Source organism: Capricornis sumatraensis, chromosome 15 (assembly GCF_032405125.1).
Source record: "Capricornis sumatraensis isolate serow.1 chromosome 15, serow.2, whole genome shotgun sequence".
Taxonomy (NCBI): domain Eukaryota; kingdom Metazoa; phylum Chordata; class Mammalia; order Artiodactyla; family Bovidae; genus Capricornis; species Capricornis sumatraensis.
Genome location: NC_091083.1, coordinates 39,580,555 through 39,602,243, shown reverse-complemented (window position 1 = coordinate 39,602,243; position 21,689 = coordinate 39,580,555). Strand labels below are relative to the sequence as shown.

Here is a 21,689-nt window from a genome sequence, read left to right as displayed (position 1 = left end):
CTTCCCCTTCCCCCACTGCAGCATGCTTTAGAGTGTGTTATATCTATGTGGCCTTTTGTGACACTACCACCACCGTTTTCTCACCATGTGGCTTCCTTTATACTTTACTTTTCCTGGACTTTAAGATTTGGACAATAAGGGATTTTGTAGACACTACTGAATAACAACTATTAATTTTTTGTATATGGCAACTGATCAATTCAAAAATTTGAAGACTGAGTGTAATCCAATACAGGAAGTAGTGCATCCTATTACCCTATTTATAATGGTGGGAAATATATGTGCAATATTTTTGCATACAAAAAAGAATGAAAGGTGATGCAGTCAGTTAAGATGAACTACCGCTGAAAGTGTATGAATACATGATTTACAGAAGAAATAAAAAGTCATTAAGCATATGAATGGTCTTCACTAGGAAAGCAACGGATAGAGACTTCTGTTTTTTAATTTAAATTCAAAACACAATTGTGTATTATCCAAAATTGCTTTCTCCTTATTTCTTTAAGTTTTATCAAGTCACTTGTTAAAGGTAAAACTAAAGTCAAAGTAGTAAACTATTGGAAAGACTGTTGCTGAAGCTCCAATACTTTGGCCACCTGACACAAAGAGCCAACTCACTAGGAAAACACCCTAATGCTGGGAGAGACTGAAGGCAAAAGGAGAAAGGAGCAGCAGAGGATGAGATGGTTAGATAGCATCACCAAATCAATGGACACCAATCTGTGCAAACTCTGGGAGCCAGTGGAGGACAGAGGAGCCTGGCATGCTGCAGTCCATGGGGTCGCAAAGAGTTGGACACGACTTAGCAACTGAACAGCAACAAATAAACTAGCATATTTTATTAAAGGCAATATCACAAATCATTTATAAAGATGTTATTCCTTCCAACCTCATGTATGAATTTTTTTTTTAACTTTTCATGTGTGTGTGTCCAACTGTCCCTGAAGCTGCAAATGCTCTTCTTCTATCCCATGATTATGGTTCAATTTTTACACTTCCATCTTTAATATGTTTGGATTCCATTTTAGTAGGCCTCTTTATTTTTCCCAAATAATTAAGCAGCTGTCCCAACACCTCGTATTGAAGATACATCCAATTCCACCCTTCCCCCACTCCCTTGCCTCCATCCTTCACATTCGTTGTTAGGACCACAGTCACATATCACCCTAATCATTTCTATAGGCTCCCCCTCGGCTTCCTCCATTCGGGACCCATTCCTCTGATCCTGCCACCAACCCTCCACCCCAGGGAACTGCTGTGCATATTACACTCAAGATTGATGGTGTCACTTATTCAAACCCTTCCAATGACTTTCCACTGCTCCTAGAAGGAAACTCAAACTTTTGAATAAGCCCATAATTAGAAAGTCCATAGAATATACCATCTAAATAAGGAAACAAGGAAAATTAAAAGGGAGGCTGTTAATAACACTGGAACTGGTCTGGCAAAAAAAAGACTGTCCTGGGCAAACCAGGATGTCCAGCCCTGACTCACAGGCATTACTGTCCAGCTCCTGCCCTTCCCTTTTTTATAAGCTGTTTATCAGCCACAGTTTGAAGTCTGCTGTACATCCTCGAACTTGACAAATTATTTTCTTTGTGGGACTTCACATACTAGTCACTGTACTGAAACCTTTCTTTCTTTGCCTCCCTCTCCTGACCGATTCCTGACTCTCTGGTTACCTCACACTCAATCTCCGGCTGTCACCTTATATGGACCACATCCCCTGTCTGCAAAGTATTCTTCAACCCTGTCTCCATTCCTACGTGCTCCACACTATTTCTAGGTGTTCCCTCTTTTCACCCACTATTTCTCCTATCACCTTCACTATTCTTCACATGTGTTCATGTATCTTCCTCAAGGTGTATCTATGGGGACTGCACAGAGGAGGCACTGAATTTATGTAAAAATAAATGAACAAAGATCCAACTGTGCTGACATTTACAATTTACCAAAGAAAGTTTTAACGCTTTTCAAAAATGAGCTGGCAGATCTATAGAAATCACATATCATCATTTTATCGTGGGCTGTATACTTGGTTGTATATATATATGCGTGTTTTTAAAAAATCATTATTACTTCAGAGGTACACTTCAGGTTTCCTTTCAGTATTGTGAATTAAATATTTTAACTGGAAGAGCAATCTTCAAAAAGTAAATAATTCGTTCCCCTATCTCCCCTAATTAGAAAAGGAAATGGCAACCTACTCCTGTCTTCTTACCTGAAGAAGTCCATGGACAGAGAAGCCTGGTGGGCTACAGTCCATGGGATGGCAAACAGTTGGACCCAACTGAGCAACTTTCACTCACTATTCATGTATATATGTTATATTCCACTGCACCTTGCTTTGCTCTCAGAAAAAATGCAAAAAGCAAATTTTTTTTTTGTTCCCAAGACAAAAAGTATTTGATTGTATTTTGAAATAGCTTAAAATTTATTTGGGAACTATGCCTCTTAAAGTAATTACCTTCAAAAGAGAGATTCAGCGTGATGGTGGTTAGTAGAAATGATTTCGAAGAAAGTAATGTTAAACGCTAGGGGAAACTGCAAAGAAAAATATTTTCTTCTCAAGACTGGTGAACGAGAAATTGTCGCTGTTGACTGTACCATCATGAGTCTGCAACATAACCCATTTTCTACATGTTATTTTCCTACATGAAAGGTGAATACACACCTTCCATGCTGACTTCTCAGCCATTCCTTAGCCACTCTGTTATATAAATGTGAAAATAGACAAAATGATTCATCTGAGGTATTTTTGCCATAACAAAGTTTAAGCACTTAATTATAAAGCTTCATCCAATGGTGTTGCACGATGCCATCATAAAGGGAACCCACATTTCTCTTCCTTCTGGAGTTTGTTTCCTTTCCTCCTGTGTGCCTCCCTTTCTGCTCACACAAAACAAAACTCTCATTACCAAATGTGTTGGGGGGGGGGGGGATTCTTGACACCACGCATTTTCTATGATGCCATCTGGGTGTCCTGGAATTCAACCCAGTTCTGAGTTCATCTTCTGGGACAGAGCACAAGGTCACCACTTCAGGTGGCCACCTGTGCCTCTGGTCAACCCATTGTAGATCAGAGGTCCCAATAACCCCCTCCATGGGTTTGAACAACTTGCTCCAGCATGTCACAGGATTCAGGGAAGCACCTACATTTACCAGTTTATTAAAGGCTATGATAAAAAGACATAGATGAACAGCCAGATGAAGAGTTACACAGGGGAGGGTAGGAGTTTCTGCCCCATGGCGTTGGGTGCATCCCCTTCCTGGTACATGGATGTGTCCTGAGCCTGAAAGTTCTCTGGACGTTACACTTTGGGGATTTTGTGGAACTTTCTCATGTAGGCATAATTAATTCATCTATTATGATGCTTCCATATTTGTAACATGAAGTCAAACTAGGGAGTGGGATCATCATTACTAGAACTCATGTGAAAATGAAAGCTTTGTTTCCCCCAAATAACCATTAACTTTATAAAATCTTTAATTTCTAAAACATAATTGGTTAGAGAGTAAGGCTGAAAATTCTAAGCTTCTAATCCTGGTGTGGTCTTGCTAGGGACCAGCCTCCAGATAGGAACCCACCCAGAGTTACCGCATTAGAACAGAGATGCTCCTATTGCCCTTATCACTTAGAAAGTTACAAGGTTTTCAGGAGACCTGTGCCACGGACTGGGCCAGAGACATATGTAAGTACAAAAGATGCTCCCAGTGCTCTCATCACTCAGGAAACTATCTAGGAACCTGGGGCAGACACATCTTCTATTACCTCATAACCAACTGAGATCCAGCACCGCTCTCCAGCCAAACACCAGTTTCCATCCAGTTGACTGGAAAAGGTCAGTTTTCATTCCAATCCCAAAGAAAGGAAATGCAAAAGAATGCTCAAACTACTGCACAATTGCACTCATCTCACATGCTAGAAAAGTAACGCTCAAAATTCTCCAAGCCAGGCTTCAGCAACACGTGAACTGTGAACTCCCTGATGTTTAAGCTGGTTTTAGAAAAGGCAGACGAACCAGAGATCAAATTGCCAACATCCGCTGGATCATCGAAAAAGCAAGAGAGTTCCAGAAAAACATCTATTTCAGCTTTATTGACTACGCCAAAGCCTTTGACTGTGTGGATCACAATAAACTGTGGAAGATTCTGAAAGAGATGGGAATACCAGGCCACCTGACCTGCCTCTTGAGAAATCTGTATGCGGGTCAGGAAGAAACAGTTAGAACTGGACATGGAACAAGAGACTGGTTCCAAATAGGAAAAGGAATACATCAAGGCTGTATATTGTCACCCTGCTTATTTAACTTCTATGCAGAGTACATCATGAGAAACGCTGGAGTGGAAGAAACACAAGCTGGAATCAAGATTGCCAGGAGAAATATCAATAACCTCAGATATGCAGATGATACCACCCTTATGGCAGAAAGTGAAGAGGATCTAAAAAGCCTTTTGATGAAAGTGAAATAGGAGAGCGAAAATTTGGCTTAAAGCTCAACATTCAGAAAACGAAGAACATGGCATCTGGTCCCATCACTTCATGGGAAATAGAAGGGGAAACAGTGTCAGACTTTATTTTTTTGGGCTCCAAAATCACTGCAGATGGTGACTGCGGCCATGAAACTAAAAGACGCTTACTCCTTGGAAGAAAAGTTACGACCAACCTAGATAGTATATCCAAAAGCAGAGATATTACTTTGCCAACTAAGGTCCGTCTAGTCAAGGCTATGGTTTTTCCTGTGGTCACGTATGGATGTGAGAGTTGGACTGTGAAAAAGGCTGAGCGCCGAAGAATTGATGCTTTTGAACTGTGGTGTTGGAGAAGACTCTTGAGAGTCCCTTGGACGGCAAGGAGATCCAACCAGGCCATTCTGAAGGAGATCAGCCCTGGGATTTCTTTGGAAGGAATGATGCTAAAGCTGAAACTCCAGTACTTTGGCCACCTCATGCGAAGAGTTGACTCATTGGAAAAGACTCTGATGCTGGGAGGGATTGGGGGCAGGAGGAGTAGGGGACGACAGAGGATGAGATGGCTGGATGGCATCACGGACTCGATGGACGTGAGTCGGAGTGAACTCCAGGAGATGGTGATGGACAGGGAGGCCTGGCGTCCTGTGATTCATGGGGTCACAAAGAGTTGGACACAACTGAGCGACTGAACTGAACTGAACTGAAACCCTCCTAATTACTAGCTATTCCATTTCAAACACTCTTGAATGGAATACAAAAAATACATTTTGTTTGCTAGGGGTCAGAAACATTCCTCTTTAGTTTCCAAGATTCAAACCAAGATAATACTCTCAACAAGGAGCTTACCAAGCACCTCAAGGCTTCTCCCTATGTTCTGATTAATATCAACTTTCCATGTGCAGAACATGGAAGGCCCAGTGAAGAACGTTTCAGAGCACTCATGAATCTCCCCTAAGCTCTTCACTTTCTGTGTACTCTCTCTTCAATATCAGGCAACCATTCTACAGTAATAGGATCTTTCTTCTTCTAGAACTAAATGCAGCAAATCTTCTCTGCGCCAGCCAGTTCACCTCACATCACTAGTCATAGTTCATTTACCCTTTACAGATATACATTCATTTGCGTTATATTTGCTTATATGGTTGAGAAATCATAGGCCATACATGTTCTCACTTTATGTTTTATTTAATACTTTCTTTTTCTGAATATCAGCTTCAGTTCAGTTCAGTCACTCAGTCGTGTCCGACTCTTTGCGACCCCATGAATCAGAGCACGCCAGGCCTCCCTGTCCGTCACCATCTCCTGGAGTTCACTCAGACTCACGTCCATTGAGTCCGCGATGCCATCCAGCCATCTCATCCTCTGTCGTCCCCTTCTCCTCCTGCCCTCAATCCCTCCCAGCATCAGAGTCTTTTCCAATGAGTCAACTCTTCTCATGAGGTGGCCAAAGTACTGGAGTTTCAGCTTTAGTATCATTCCTTCCAAAGAAATCCCAGGGCTGATCTCCTTCAGAATGGCCTGGTTGGATCTCCTTGCAGTCCAAGGGACTCTCAAGAGTCTTCTCCAACACCACAGTTCAAAAGCATCAATTCAGCACTCAGCTTTCTTCACAGTCCAACTCTCACATCCATACATGACCACAGGAAAAACCATAGCCTTAACTAGACGGACCTTAGTCGACAAAGTAATGTCTCTGCTTTTGAATATGCTATCTAGGTTGGTCATAATTTTTCTTCCAAGGAGTAAGCGTCTTTTAATTTCATGGCCGCAGTCACCATCTGCAGTGATTTTGGAGCCCCCCAAAATAAAGTCTTTGACACTGTTTCCCCATCTATTTCCCATGAAGTGATGGGACCAGATGCCATGATCTTCGTTTTCTGAATGTTGAACTTTAAGCCAACTTTCTCACTCTCCTCTTTCACTTTCATCAAGAGGGTTTTTAGCTCCTCTTCACTTTCTGCCGTAAGGGTGGTGTCATCTGCATATCTGAGGTTATTGATATTTCTCCCGGCAATCTTGATTCCAGCTTGTGTTTCTTCCAGCCCAGCATTTCTCATGATGTACTCTGCATAGAAGTTAAATAATTAGGGTGACAATATACAGCCTTGACGTACTCCTTTTCTTATTTCGAACCAGTCTGTTGTTCCATGTCCAGTTCTAACTGTTGTTTCCTGACCTGCATACAGATTTCTCAAGAGGCAGGTCCGGTGGCCTGGTATTCCCATCTCTTTCAGAATTTCCCACAGTTTATCGTGATCCACACAGTCAAAGGCTTTGGCATAGTCAATAAAGCAGAAATAGATGTTTTTCTGGAACTCTCTTGCTTTTTCCATGATCCAGCGGATGTTGGCAATTTGATCTCTGGTTCCTCTGCCTTTTCTAAAACCAGCTTGAACATCTGGAACATCTGGAAGTTCACGGTTTACGTATTGCTGACGCCTGGTTTGGAGAATTTTGAGCAATTACTTTACTAGTGTGTGAGATGAGTGCAATTGTGTGGTAGTTTGAGCATTCTTTGGCATTGCCTTTCTTTGGGATTGGAATGAAAATTGACCTTTTCCAGTCCTGTGGCCACTGTTAATTTTTACAGTATTGCTGGCATATTGAGTGCAGCACTTTCACAGCATCATCTTTCAGGATTTGAAATAGCTCAACTGGAATTCCATCAACTCCACTAGCTTTGCTCATAGTGATGCTTTCTAAGGCCCACTTGACTTCACGTTCCTGGATGTCTGGCTCTAGGTGAATGATCACACCATCGTGATTATCTGTGTCGTGAAGATCTTTTTTGTACAGAATATCAGTAAGACCACATATAGTATCACTGCAAAGGACATTTTTCAAAAAAGGTAGAAATCACTAGTTTTTGCATTTAGGTGGACATTTTCATTCAACAGTCTATAAATGCTTAACAGAAATATGAGATACCTGATCACTTTAATTACATAATTACCTACTTATATGTTATTCTGACTCCTGAACAATATTTCACATACAAGTACATTAGTTATCAAGTCCAAAATGTATAGGTTATGTTGACCAATCACAGCTGGAGGAAAAATAAGTGATAAACTTGTACAAAAAATGGTGGGGAGAATCAAGATGGATCTACCAATATTTTACTGGAAAACTGCTTTGCTCTGTAAAATAGCAGGGTCCACTGAAACACAAAATGATAGAGGAGTGGGCAGGAAATGCAGAGGAAGCTGGAGGAGGAAGAGGAATGCTGACAAGGTCCCATAGAGAAATAGATATTGTTGTCAAACATACTGGCACACCATTAACTAGCCAAGTAAAACAAACCTACACAAAATCACTTAAAAGGTTCTGTATCCTGTACTCTAAACTTCATTTAAAAGAAAAATGACCTTGAAGCTCCATTCTGTTTTCCAACTTAAATCATGAGCCTCCCAATTTAAGTATTTTATAGACTGTCACAACATCATCATCAAAAACGCAACTCTTCTTCCTTAACGGGATTAAAGTGATTAAAATACTGTGCACTATTCGAAAACATATTTACTTGAAAATTGATGGTTGAAACAAAATCCATCTCAAGTCCCAGAAACTGGCCCTTTTTGGAGATATTTATTACAGGTGTCACACGTCCTCACCTTCACATTGGGTTTTGACAGTAGCTTCAACAGCTCTCTGATCTCACTGTTTAATGGCTTGTTCTGAAGCTCCTCCGCCAGCTGCACGGGAGATCACATTGACATGAAGAACAGTTAGTGAGAACAGGGTGTGCTCCACCTGTGACAACTGAGAAGCTATCTTGCTACTTTCCAGCGATTAAGCTCAAGTCAGCAAGAAAGAAAACAGACTATCAATCACTGCTCTTCTTTTGAGGCTCTTAGTAGCCCTGCTTTCAGACCCAGCTCCCGGCTGAGTACAACTCAAGAAATCGTATCAGCCAGATCCCTTTCTGATTTATTGCAATAAGGGCAAACCCCAGCACTTCATCTGCAAAATGGTCTTTTGCATGCAGACAAAGGACCACTTGTAAAAAGGACTGGATCAAGTGTTGACACCGTAAAAAGAAAAAAAGGAAAAAAAAACAGAAAAAAGAACTTCTGAATGAGGTGGTGAAATCCACAGGGTTTCCAAAAACCCACAGTAGCTTGCTGTTTAGAGCTGGGGTAAAAAGAATGAGAATGCCCCTAAAGGAGCAAATGATGTGAAACTTTTATTATGTTTACCTACACAGTCTGTTACATATAAAATAGGTAAATCATAAAATGACTTATAATAGCTTGACAACTATGCTGGTCCCACAGATCCTGACTGTTCTCTGACCAGGATTATAAATTCCCATTGGTTGCTTCCAGCTAGATAAAGGAGCAGAGCTTGGACCCTACCTGGTATTCTTCATTAAGAGGGCCTTTTTATCAAAATCTCTATGCAATCTTAGGCTCTCAGAAGGATCATAACATTTTCATAAGAAGAAAAGCAAGATTCAAATAGGAAAAAAAACATTCAAAATATGAAAAATGCAGCACAGAATGCAAAATATGTACATATATTTTCATTTAAAAACCCTTCTCAAAACACTGCATCAATTTTCCATTTGTCCCTATAGTTTCTAGCAAGTTAAAAATAATTGTTCATATCTTGGGAAAGGACTTTTCTCTAAATGAGGGGTGTAATAATAAATTATACACAGAAAATAAGACCAGATAAAATTGATACATTCACTGAATATATTTCAAAAGGTACTTTTCCTTTTTCAAGGTAACAATTTTACAAAATTTTTAATTTACAAAAAGACACAAAGGGCTTTTTGCACTTTTAAACATTTAAATACACTTCTGAGATAAATTACAAAATGCTAAGATTATATTTGCACAAAAATCTCTAATTTAAAAAAAGTGCAATATGTTGTAACATGATTGTGCCTCAATTACATTGTTTTATAAATAAATATTTCCCCAAACTCTCAACAGTAAATGTTTTAAAACTGGTTTTCAAGGTTTTTCCAAGTGTCAAGTGTTTAGGTTCTGCAACTCAGAGGTAAGCTTCTTCACAAAACATGTATATTGCAACATCCTTGTAATTTGTAATCTCTGTAGCTACAAATGGAAGAAAAAAATGTTTGGGAACTAAATGGAAAATATACAACTTGGAGATTCACTATACAAGCTTTATTTTCTAAACTAGAATACACAGTACTAACAAAGAAAATCAACCTCTGAAGATGGTTAGTTTTTGTTTCCATAATATTATACTTATAGCTCTAATCTCTTACTAAACTGAACTATAGTTTTATCATAGTAGTTTAAAACATTAAAAAACAGCAGGCTGAAGGATGTCACTAAAACCAGCTTCCAACCACATGTGCTTCTTGTCCAGCTTAAGTGTCCCCTCCAGTTTATCCAGATCTGTGCTCAATTCATCTGAGTCCGAAAGTTAACAGTAAGAAACAGCAAGTTAGTTCCCTGTTCCACATTTAAAATAAAATTATAGCTACAGGAAATTAACTACTCCATCAATGCCAACTGCAGCTCAAATTTATTTTTTGGTTATGAAGGTAATTTGGAAAGGTCTCACATCCATAAATCATGACCATGCTTTATAATCCATTTTAAAAACAACCCTGTCTTTTTATGTATTTCATCCGCCTCATTCCTATGCTAGCATCTGTCGTTTTCAGGACTGTCAGCGATAGAGCCATCTCATTTGTCTCTATTTCTCCAAAGCATTTCTCTTGCCTGGGACTTTCTCAGACACTGGCAGCTGATAGCATCTCTCCCCACAGAGGCACAGTCTAAAATTTCTATTCTGTAGTTACCAAGGAAGGACTAGAGGGCATCTCCATGCAAAATCTTTAAGACAGGAAAGTGAAGGAAAATCAGCCTAGGGTCAGTGTAAACTCAGTGGTAAACTCAGGCCTTTTAGAGGCATCTACAGCTTCTTTCAGTGTGCAGTTCCAGAGCACACACATCTGTCTACACTAGGATGAGTCCTGCCCCAGGGGGTCGCAGAGGACGAGTCCACCTGAGCCGGGAAGGCACACTTACATCATTGGCCAAGGCTGCCGCACCCTGGAGGACAGGCACAGGGTTCTGCTTCTCGTAGTAGTGAAGTTTCTCATGAATCTAGAAGAAAGGCAAACGAATTTAAGTTCACCTGCCAGCAAATCACCTGAGACGTTTACACATTCTGATCATTTCAATAGAGACTGGTCTACTGAACATTCTAGACAAACACGTTTCTATAAACCCACCGATGATAATAGGTGTGTATAATTCATCTAGGACAACACTTCCATGTTTGTAACATGAAGCCAAACTGGGGAGGCAGGGGGTGGGATTATCGTGACACAGAACTCATGAGAAAATGAAATCTTTGTTCCCCCCAAATAACCATTAGTTTTATATAATCTTTAATTTGTAAAACATAATTGCTTCAGTACTTCAGGCAGTGGTCATAGGTTATATTCCTGCTAAAAACATAAATTATGATTAAAGCTAAGCAAGAAACTGGCAGCCACATCCTGACAGTTGGTGTGTAATAACGGCCCAGAACGAAGAACCAGGCAATGTGCAGACTAAGGGCCAGCCCTCTAGGAAGACATCTCACCCAGCACAGGGCTCCTTCACGCCTTTATTTTTTCCCCTGCACCCATCCAAACTTCTACAAAACAAAGGGATTTCTCATAACTAGAGACATCTCTCATAACTATTCAGCTTCAGTTTTTCATTTTGGAAAACCAGTAAAAATTCTCTTAATACAGGATAATTTTATTCTTCATTTCCCATCACCATTACCCTAGGAACACAAAAGAATATATTTTAATGCATTATAGGACAAACTGAGTTCCTTTAAAAAAAAATCTAGAATGATAGTTAATAAAAAATAAATTTAAAAATACAACCAGAAAGATAGTTAAGAAATGAAAGGTGCTTTGACAAATGTATAACTCTTAGCACCTAAGTGTAATCTATTTCAGCTCTTACATGGGTGCCTTTACATTTTTATGCTTGAAAATATACTTTAGCCTCTTTGTATTTACTTTTGAGATAACTGCTCTCCCACTTATATTTGAAAAACAGTTGTATCTCATGATTTCCTGTTCTTAATAGGTATCAAGTAAAATACTCTCTTAATTATGCTTGAAACTAAGCAAACTCTCGTAAAAAGTCTGGAAGACAGATTTTATTTTGATTAGCCAGATGCTATTGCTAAGAGAGGATTTTCTTACCTTGTTGGCAACCGCAATGCAGAGCATCAGGGAAAGAGTTTTGACACTTATGATATTACCAGAATGATCAAGGTAACGTTCTTATTTAACATCTTGGAAGCTTGCAACTTTTATCATATTATGAAAATAAACAAATTTTGGAGAATACAAGCTATGAAACAAGTAATAGTTGATTTGAAGAAACTATTAAAGTATACTCTAAAATAAAAACCAACCATCCTAAAAGTTAAACTAATTTTGCTTAAATAATTATCAAGAATTAGGTCACTTGAACAGATACTATCATAGAATACTAAACTTCCTTGCCCACAAAACTCATCTAACTGTATTGCAGCTACCTCTTTAAGCGTCCCGCCTTCCTGCAACAATAAACCCCAAGGCTTATCCAAATCAGGCTTTCACCATATGCCTGTACTACCTCAGACTAGTCATTAGTACTCTTAATAATACGGGCTTCAATGAGTTTAGTAGATTTTAATTCCATGACCCTCACAAGAACATTGAAAGGTAGACAGCACCATCTTACAGATAAACAGATACACAGTTAAATGACTGGCTGTGGTCCCACAAATAGTAAATGGAGGAGCTGGGATTTAAAACTCAGGCCATCTGGCTCAGCATCACAGCACTTAATCACTCCACTAGTTTGTCTCAGACTAACATCTCATCCACATTCTCCACTGACCTCATTCACAGCTGAGTGAATATGACAGAAAGGAGGCTGGATAGAGAAGCGACAAATCACAATGGCTGTTGCCAATGACAACAGGATGACTGACAGTTCCCATCCACCCCTCCCCTTGGTTTTTCCTTTCTTCTGGTTGCTCATTTTTCTCAATTTATCAAACTACTATAATTATAACCTTAAATTACATGCCCCAGATAAGTGCTCTATTTCTCCATTTAATTTGCTGCTTCTGAGTATCTTTTAAAAACAGCTTCCTCTTTCTACATCATCCTCTCTAGATCCTCACTCAAAGGTGTAAGAGTCCATCCCTCCCTGCCCATCCCTGGACTCTGTATTATACTGCTGCTGCTGCTGCTAAGCCGCTTCAGTTGTGTCCGACTGTGCGATTCCATAGACGGCAGGCCACCAGGCTCTGCCGCCTCTGGGTTTCTCCAGGAAAGAACACTGGAGTGGGTTGCTATTTCCTTCTCCAATGCACGAAAGTGAAAAGTGAAAGTGAAGTCGCTCAGTCGTGTCCGACTCTTAGCGACCCCACGGACTGCAGCCTACCAGGCTTCTCCGTCCATGGGATTTTCCAGGCAAGAGTACTGGAGTGGGCTGCCATTGCCGTCTCCAGCTATACTATACTAGTAGTATTTTAAATGTTCTCCTAGAATTTCCAGATACTGGAAACCCTTTGTTCAAAGGTGTGCTACTTCAAAACATAATTTTAAAAATTAAGTTGGTTAGCAAAGTAAAAATTACTCTAAATAATTTTGAACTGTTCACTTTTTCCAAACATACTGAAATTCTGTTTTTTACTAGTATTTATAATGGCTGTTATTTAGTAGCTCAGTCATGGTCACTCTTTGCAACCCTATGGACTGAAGCCCAGCAGGCTTCTCTGTCCATGGGATTTTCCAAATAAGAATACTGGAGTGGATTGCCATTTTCTTCTCCAGGGGATCTTCCTGAGCCAGGGATCAAACTGACATCTCTTCCATTGCAGGCAGATTCTTTACCACTGAGCCACTAGGGAAGCCCAGTATACTAGGAACAAAACTTTAAAACCAAACTGATGTAAAAACTGTAATACACAAACACGTAGGATGTACAGACGTGACCCCAAGGTTCACAAAGAAACCTTCTGAGGCTGGACCTGCCCTGCTTGCCCAGGAGCTGAGTCACTAGCCTTGGGGTTCCTGGACTGAGCATGGCTACTGGACGTGAGGAAATGAATTTTTAATTTTCATTTAAAAATTCCTATGTGACCAGTGGCTTTTATATTAGATAACATGGCAACACTTTATATTATTCACTCTGTAATGCCCCAGAAAAGTTCACGCTGATATATAGTTTGGCAAGTTCCCCTGAGGGGAAACATTCTGGAATCCAAAAGACAGATAAATAATCCAAGATGTCCTTCAGCAATAAGACAAATAGCATCCCTTACTAAATACAATGGATCCCCAAATCTGAAAAATCTCATTTATTTTAATTAAACATTTCCCTTTGCAGATTCAACTACATAATAAAAGTGTACTTCGCTTTTCTCCCTTGAAGAATAAGACAGCAAAAATGGAAGAAACTGAAGATAGAAAGAAGCTAGGGGTTAAAGAAAACTGGACAGAAGAGGAAACTCTGGTTACATTAATTTCATATGATAAAAATATATGCAATTATTCAAAAAAAATCCTAAAAAGGAATGGCATATGTTAAAATGTTTACAACATACTATTAAGAAAAAAGGATAATTCAAAACATACATACATTTATGCTCCATTAAATAGTGCTCATAAGGGCTTGTTTTCTATAATTACATATCTAAACAGGAGAGAAGTCATTTAAAATAAAAGTCATTTCTAGATGTAACCAAATCTTATAGGAAAGCTCTGCTGCTGCTGCTGCTACTGCTAAGTCGCTTCAGTCGTGTCTGACTCTGTGCGACCCCATAAACGGCAGCCCACCAGGCTCCCCCGTCCCTGGGATTCTCCAGGCAAGAACACTGGAGTGGGTTGCCATTGCCTTCTCCAATGCATGAAAGTGAAAAGTGAAAGTGAAGTTGCTCAGTCTTGTCTGACTCTTAGTGACCCCATACACTGCAACCCACCAGGCTCCTCCGTCCATGGGATTTTCCAGGCAAGAGTACTGGAGTGGGGTGCCATTGCCTAAGTACCTTTATTTACATTCACATCTTGAAAATAAATGTTCAATGTTTGTAAGGAAATCTGGTGCCAGTATTCTCACTTTGGTACATGTACAGAAGAAACTGCCTTAAATAAGCTTCAGTAAATAAAACCTGAGTAGTCTCGATGCAATCATTTGTTTTAAATAATGTCTCAATGATGTGCAGAGGTAAACTGCCAAACACAGCCGAGGTTATCTGAATGACAGTAAATAAATCAAAGCTGTAAAATCCTTTCCTTGCCTTCTATTATGAGTACTAAAAAGCACTGAAAAGAACTATACAGTAGTTTGAATCTCTGCTGTGTTCAATCATAGTACTCATCCAAAAGTGGCACGTGTTTGCATACAGACACTACATGCATGCATGTGTGCACACACACACCTATCTCCCTCCTTTATTTAAAACACAGAGAAGAGGGAATTCGGTATTAAAAGAAGACCCACTGGGCACAATGACAGCCAAGAATTACACATGATATTGTGTAAACATTTTTTAAAATCAAAGTACTCTAATGGCTGAGACCCTCTTTTAAGACTAATAATTTAATCTTTCTCCAAAAGGGGGAAAAAAAAAAAACCAAAACTTTAGCTCGAGAGAACAAAAGGGATGAGGAAGAGAAGTTGTGAATTTAAAACACGAAAACAACCAAGACCAGAGGCAGTGGTGCCAACTGTGCGTCCTCCTCTGCCCTCACACGCCTCGTCTCCCTCTCAGGGCTAATTTTCTCGGCTGACACCTCCAGATAAAACCAAAAAAGGGTATAAAACTGATGAGAGTTGAATGCTTGTTTTATTCTTGCCTTTAAGGTGATAAACATTGGCTTTACAGTGCCATAGACCTATCTTGTGAAATCAGTATCTACATGCTCTAAATCTATTAAGAGTACTTTTAGAGAATGAATGCTCAAATCCACAAAATGTTTTATAGTATATTCATACTGTTTTTCCTATCTGACCGATTAATACGAGTTCTCTTTAGAGGTTTCCAAATACCGACCCATCCCTGTATTCCCACCATGAACTTCATGTGTTACAACATATTGTTCTTTTAATCAGTGGAGAATTCCATTGACCAATACTCTATTTAGAATTTCTGCATCAATATTCATAATTAATACTGGTACTTCTTTTGGTCCCTACTGGGTCTTTGATATCAAAGCTACACTTTGATTATTTTTAAACTATGGAAGCTTTCTCCCTTTATGTGCTTTGGAAGCATCTAAATACCAGTGCAGTGATATCTTTCTTAAATATCTGATGGTGTTCCCCTGAGGAACCAGCTGACTCTGGTGTTTTGATATTTTATTTCCTCTGCTTTGTTAATAGCAATTTCTCCAATTTGTTGTTTCTATGTGTCCTAGTAGGTGCAGAAAATACTATTCCCTAGAAAGTTACCCATTTTTGTCTGGCTTTAAAAGGAGCTATCTGAAGCTGCTGCTGCTGCTGCTGCAAAGTTGCTTCAGTCGTGTCCGACTCTGTGCAACCCCATAGACGGCAGCCCACCAGGCTCCACCGTCCCTGGGATTCTCCAGGCAAGAACACTGGAGTAGGTTCCCATTTCCTTCTCCAATGCATGAAAGTGAAAAGTGAAAGTGCTAGTCACACAAAATAGTCTGTTAGAAGTCTTTGAATTTACTCCATAGTTTTTCTCTTGTTGCCATTTCTTATTTGGTGTTTGCACTTTTGATCTACACTCTCAATAGTTATTAAGACCAAACTTCTTAGCCCTTTATTCTTATACAAAGCTTTTTGCATCCTATAATCAAAAGAACCACCAAGTAGGTATGTCTTAATTTCATTCTCTCTCTGCATCCTGGGAGTTTTCCTGAGATCTAATTCCCCTTTTACTTTGTTCTCTTAAGCCTTGTCTAATCTCTGATGAATCTAGACACAGAGTTTTTGGGTGATTTTTTTTTTTTAATGACTATACTTTTTATTTCTATAGTTCAAAGAATTTGACAGATCTTTCTGTTCTCTTTTCCTACCACCAGTTACTATGATCAAGGCCTTCTTTTGTGACTAATATCACTTTAAATGTCCTTATTTTATAGGCTATACAACATTGATTATATAGAGTGCTTATGTTTTAATCTTGCTGTTGGTGGTGTCAGCTGACTAGATGCTGAAGATAAACTAGATGCTGAAGATAAACTGTATTCTCAAATGCTCTGTAATTGAGGGTTGTTAAAATCTTCAGTTGGGGTGTTACATGAAGGAGTCCTAGGTAAAAGGTATACCTTTACAGAAATATTTTTTTTATTTGCTTCTGATAGGTGAGGTAGAACCATCATTAGCCCTTCCGCTTAATGTCACAGCCCAGGGCACTTAGATTTTGTAGGTAAAAAACTCAAACCCCAAGCTGTGGAGCAACCAACTCATGGTTACCATTCTTAAAGTGGACTTTCTTCTGTTCCTACCTAATCCCAAGAAGAGACAGATCAAATTCCTCACCCTCTCCCTAGAAAGGGACTCAGAATTTTCCTCCCCTGAGCATTCACTAACAGAGTAACCATTTTCTCTGTTTCTCAATATCTCCTGCAGCCCGAACGTCAAGACAGTGGCCCCCTACCCCACCTCTGGCCATTCCCCTCATCACAGACACAACAGAAGCTCAACACCAGTTACCTGCAGAGCATTCAGTTTCCACCTCATTTCTACAACTAGTGATTTTCCTTGCTTTCTTACAAGCTCAGTAATGTATTTTTTAAACGCCTGCGACTCTTACCCAGAACTTCGAAGAACTTCTTGTAAGAATTACAAGACTGGGTCAGTAATTTAATGTAAATTAATTCTGGCATCTAATAAGGTAGCATCCGTTTCCCTTGTGCAATATTATTAGAAAAGTGAGAGGAAAAAATCACTTTTTGCTTCCAGGAGGAGATTCAAGGTACCTTTATATTTGAACTTTCATGAGTAATTAGGTTCATTTGCCCAGTGAGATCCATTTTGGTCAGTGTTTCTACCTGATCTTAATGGTTTGTTTGGGGATTTTTTAAGTTGAAAAGAACAGTCCATTTAATTTGAATTAACTTTTTGGTGGTTGAAGGAGAGATCCTTACGTTTGTCTTCAGACTGCTGTTCTCTGTGATGCGAGTTTATGAGTATGCCTGTGCTTACAAGCACAGCTAAAAAACAGAACTTTGAGCCTGTACCTATTCCTGGAACACAGCCAGAAGGAGGAAGAGGGGAGCCCCTGCTACTTTGCCTGCAATTCAGGCCAGGATGCCGGCAACATTGCTACAAAGATTCTTATAAGGGACATGGGATAAAGTGGTTGTAAATATCAAAAAACGGTTTTTAGGCTTAAGATAAATTATAAAAAGCAACAAACTTGATTTTGGTTGACTATGTAGTGCTTCTATTTGAAATTACTTCCCAGAACTTTCTCGGCAGATCGGATTCCTTTAGTTCCCAGAACAATATTCTAGAGGGAGTAGCCAGGGCATTAAAGTGTCTTTGGAATGTGTTAGTGATTCAACAAAAACTGAACTTGAGTTATTCACTCCAGAAGTATATAAACCATCCAATATTGGTACATACCTCGTTCATTCTTCGCCTCATAGTGAAATGATCAGATTGCCATTAAAAAAAGATCTGTTATTTCAATAATAATTGAAAAGCCAGGAACTGCTAAATGTTCATCAGAGAGATGGAAGATGGTATCGCGAATGGCAGATGGGGTAATGTAAGGACATGGAGCTGGGACAGGTCTCAGAATACAAGTAGCAATAATTATGTTCTAGGCTTACTTGGAGTTTACATGTTAACATGCAAGCACTGTCATTACAGCTCTAAAAGAAAGTCTTCATGTTTCATATGTTGCCACTTATTCCCCTAATGTGATGTTACCAGGAGGTGGGTCTATAGGGGGTGATCAGGTCAGGAGAGCAGACATCTCCTCAAAAAGGTTAGTGCTCTAATAAAAAAGACCCCAGAGGGTGCCTCCCCCTCCTTCCCCAGTCCACAGGGGAGGACACAGAACAAAATGAGGGATGTTTACGATCCAGGAAGCAGGCCCTCACCAGACCTCAGATCTGCTGCAGCACTGATCCTGGACTTCCAGCCTTCAGAACAGCATAAGAATAGTACCTATAGTACCTACTATCGTTGTTGTTTAGTAGCAAAGATGTGTCCAACTCTTTGTGACCCCACGAACTGCAGCCTACCAGGCTCCTCTGTCCATTCCCCAGGCAAGAATACTGGAGTGAGTGGCTTGCCATTTCCTTCTCTAGGGGATCTTCCCAGTCCAGGGATCGAACCTGGGTTTCCTGCATTGCAGGTGAATTATTTACACTGAGCCACCTGGGAAGCCCTAAAACCTATGATATTGTGAAAATTAAAGTAACCATTAAAAGAGCTTCACGCTGTCTCTAGAAAATAGAATATACCCCCAAAATGATAGTGTATGTCCTGATTTTCCCTCAGACCCTCCACTAACATTCCAAGGAGAGGACGCACTAGTTTCTCCTTGACAATATCACATCGCACACACATAAGATACAGTTAATGCTTGAAGATAAAACATCGAAGCAAAATTACCACCTCAGTACAAGCAGAAAATACATGTTTCTGATTAAATGCCATCCCCCATCCCAACATGTCTTCAAAAACAAAGTAAAAGAATAAATGGACTTGAATGAAGGCAGTGGCCACAGGGTTAAGAAAGCCTGGGTGAACGCAGAAAAGGCAGATGTTAAATCTGACCACAGCAAGTAGCAAATGGTGGAGAGGGCACAAGACCCATGGGATTTCCTGGCAGAATGTGGTCTGTGATGAAAAATGTAAATGGGTACATTTGTCCCCATGTGAAAAAGGGACCCGTGTAAAGCAAGCATCACCCTGGATGCCCTGTTCCCAAAAGAGAAAGTCCTGTCTTTGGGGAGAAGAAAGCACAAAGTCCTCACACAGAAAAGAGTTTAACTGCTAGATGCAAGGGTTCTTGGAAAACGGACAGTCACCACCAGAATTACTTCAGAGACCACACCAAACTAGCCACCATGGTTGGCTCTCAACTCCCTATGGGAATTTAAAGACCCTTTGCCCACAACCCCAAGTTCTGTTGAAGTTGATGAGGAAACGCATAGTTTTGAGATGAGCTAGGATCTGGTAAAGAGAGGGCAGTACATTCCAACGTGACTATATGGAAAACGAGTGTCAGAATCCAGACTTCACTCACAGTAGAAACACCCAGCAATCATAAATTAGTTGTCACTTCCTTACTCAAATCTGTCTATGCTTTGACACTGCACTTGAGATTAAAGGTAGGCTGCCAATGCACCTTGAAATTCAAGGTAGCTGGGCTCCTGCATGGCCCAGCCCCTACCTGATTCCAGCTGGAGCTGTGCCCCCAACAAGTGCCAACCACGGGGACTTTAGGCTAGTTCCTCACCCCCCAGGCCTCCTCCTCCATCAGGGCATTCACTCTGCCTGTTATGCTGCTGAGCTATGCGGGTGCCCACACACAGCTTTGGGTCTCACTTATACAAAAACACAGTCCCTGAGGGTCCCACCCACTCAAATTAGCACCCCCACTATCTGTCCTGATATTCCCCCCCTTTTTTTTGATCATCACCATGACCAGATTTCAGATTCGCTGACAATTTCTCTATTGGCTTGCACCTGTCCCCATGAGATAATGAAATCCATAAACTAAGGGCAATGTCCCTAGAGTTCCTACTATATCCTTCACTCCTAGTCCAATACCTCTCATAAAACAGAAGCTCAAAAGTTTTCATTATTATTCATGATAAAGGGATCTATGAATCTTGAAATCCCAGCTAGCCAGTAACATTCTAAGATCACAATTTAAAAGGATGGTGTGATTTTTTTTTTCCTTCTTGCCACCAAACTGATGTCTAGTGCCCATAGCTGAAGAAAAAGTGTTAAGTCCATATGCGTGCTAAGTCACTTCAGTCATGTCCAACTCTTTGCAATCTTATGGACTGGAGCCTGACAGGATTCTCAGTCTGAGATTTTCCAGGCAAGAATACTGGAGTGAGTTGCCGTGCCCTTCTCCCGAAGATCTTCCCAACCCAGTGATCAAACCCCCATCTCTTATGTCCCCTTCAACGGCAGGTGTGTTCTTTACCACTAGCTGTTGGAAGCTACCTGAGAAGCCAGTTAAGTCCACAGTCTAAGAAAATATCCACCACAGAGATGTTATGGGAAGAGAGGTGGGAGGGGGGTTCATGTTTGGGAACACATGTAAGAATTAAAGATTTTAAAATTAAAAAAAAAAAAGAAAAAGAAAATATCCAACGACTAGAAATGTATCTGTCGAGAGCTGTAGAGGTGGTTGAAATATAACCATCGACCATGGCTACTGTCCCATCTGTCCCTTCCCTGTGTGTGCATGTAGAGAGTATGTGTGTGTGTGTAACTCTATACAAAAGAAGACAAAGAAAAATTGTCTTATCAAGACAGGAAAAAGAGCAAACTAGGAATAAGGAGTCTTCAGGCTAGCAAAGCAATCCTCTAAGAGAATCCCTCACAGAGAATGAAGTACAGATAACAAAAGATACTGAAAAGATACTCTCCAGCTCAGGCGGCCAACTAGTTGGTTTAGCCTTTGTGTCGATCTAACCAGAGGATGGAGAGAAATGAGAAGAAATGGCAGGATACATCTAGAGTGGTGGGGGCACTCTAGCTTGGTGTTCAATGACATTTGGATTTCCTGGGTGGGTATGGGGCCCCCACTGAAGGTAGTAGCTTGAGCTGCCTTGCTGGTAACCCAGCCAGTCCAGTTCAATTCAGTCGCTCAGTAGTGTCCAACTCTTTGCAATCCCATGAATCACAGCATGCCAGGCCTCCCTGTCCATCACCAACTCCCAGAGTTCACTCAGACTCACGTCCATCAAGTCAGTGATGCCATACAGCCATCTCATCCTCTGTCACCCCCTTCTCCTCCTGCCCCCAGTCCCTCCCAGGATCAGAGTCTTTTCCAATGAGTCAACTCTTCGCATCAGGTGGCCAAAGTATTGGAGTTTCAGCTTTAGCATTAGTCCTTCCAAAGAAATCCCAGGGTTGATCTCCTTCAGAATGGACTGGTTGGATCTCCTTGCAGTCCAAGGGACTCTCAAGAGTCTTCTCCAACACCACAGTTCAAAAGCATCAATTCTTCGGTGCTCAGCTTTCTTCACAGTCCAACTTTCACATCCATAC

The 21,689-nt window shown here is 40.4% G+C and overlaps 1 protein-coding gene across 1 annotated transcript in view; it reads right to left on the bottom strand.

Moving 5' to 3' along the window:
• MPP7 (MAGUK p55 scaffold protein 7) overlaps window positions 1–21,689 on the bottom strand; it is a 128,659-nt gene that overhangs the window by 70,625 nt on the left and 36,345 nt on the right. Inside the window, exons 3-4 of the mRNA XM_068986756.1 lie at window positions 10,491–10,568; window positions 8,088–8,168 (exon numbers count right to left, since the gene is read on the bottom strand). Coding sequence (XP_068842857.1) covers window positions 8,088–8,168; window positions 10,491–10,568 — 159 coding nt within the window. The remainder of the gene's footprint in view (window positions 1–8,087; window positions 8,169–10,490; window positions 10,569–21,689) is intronic.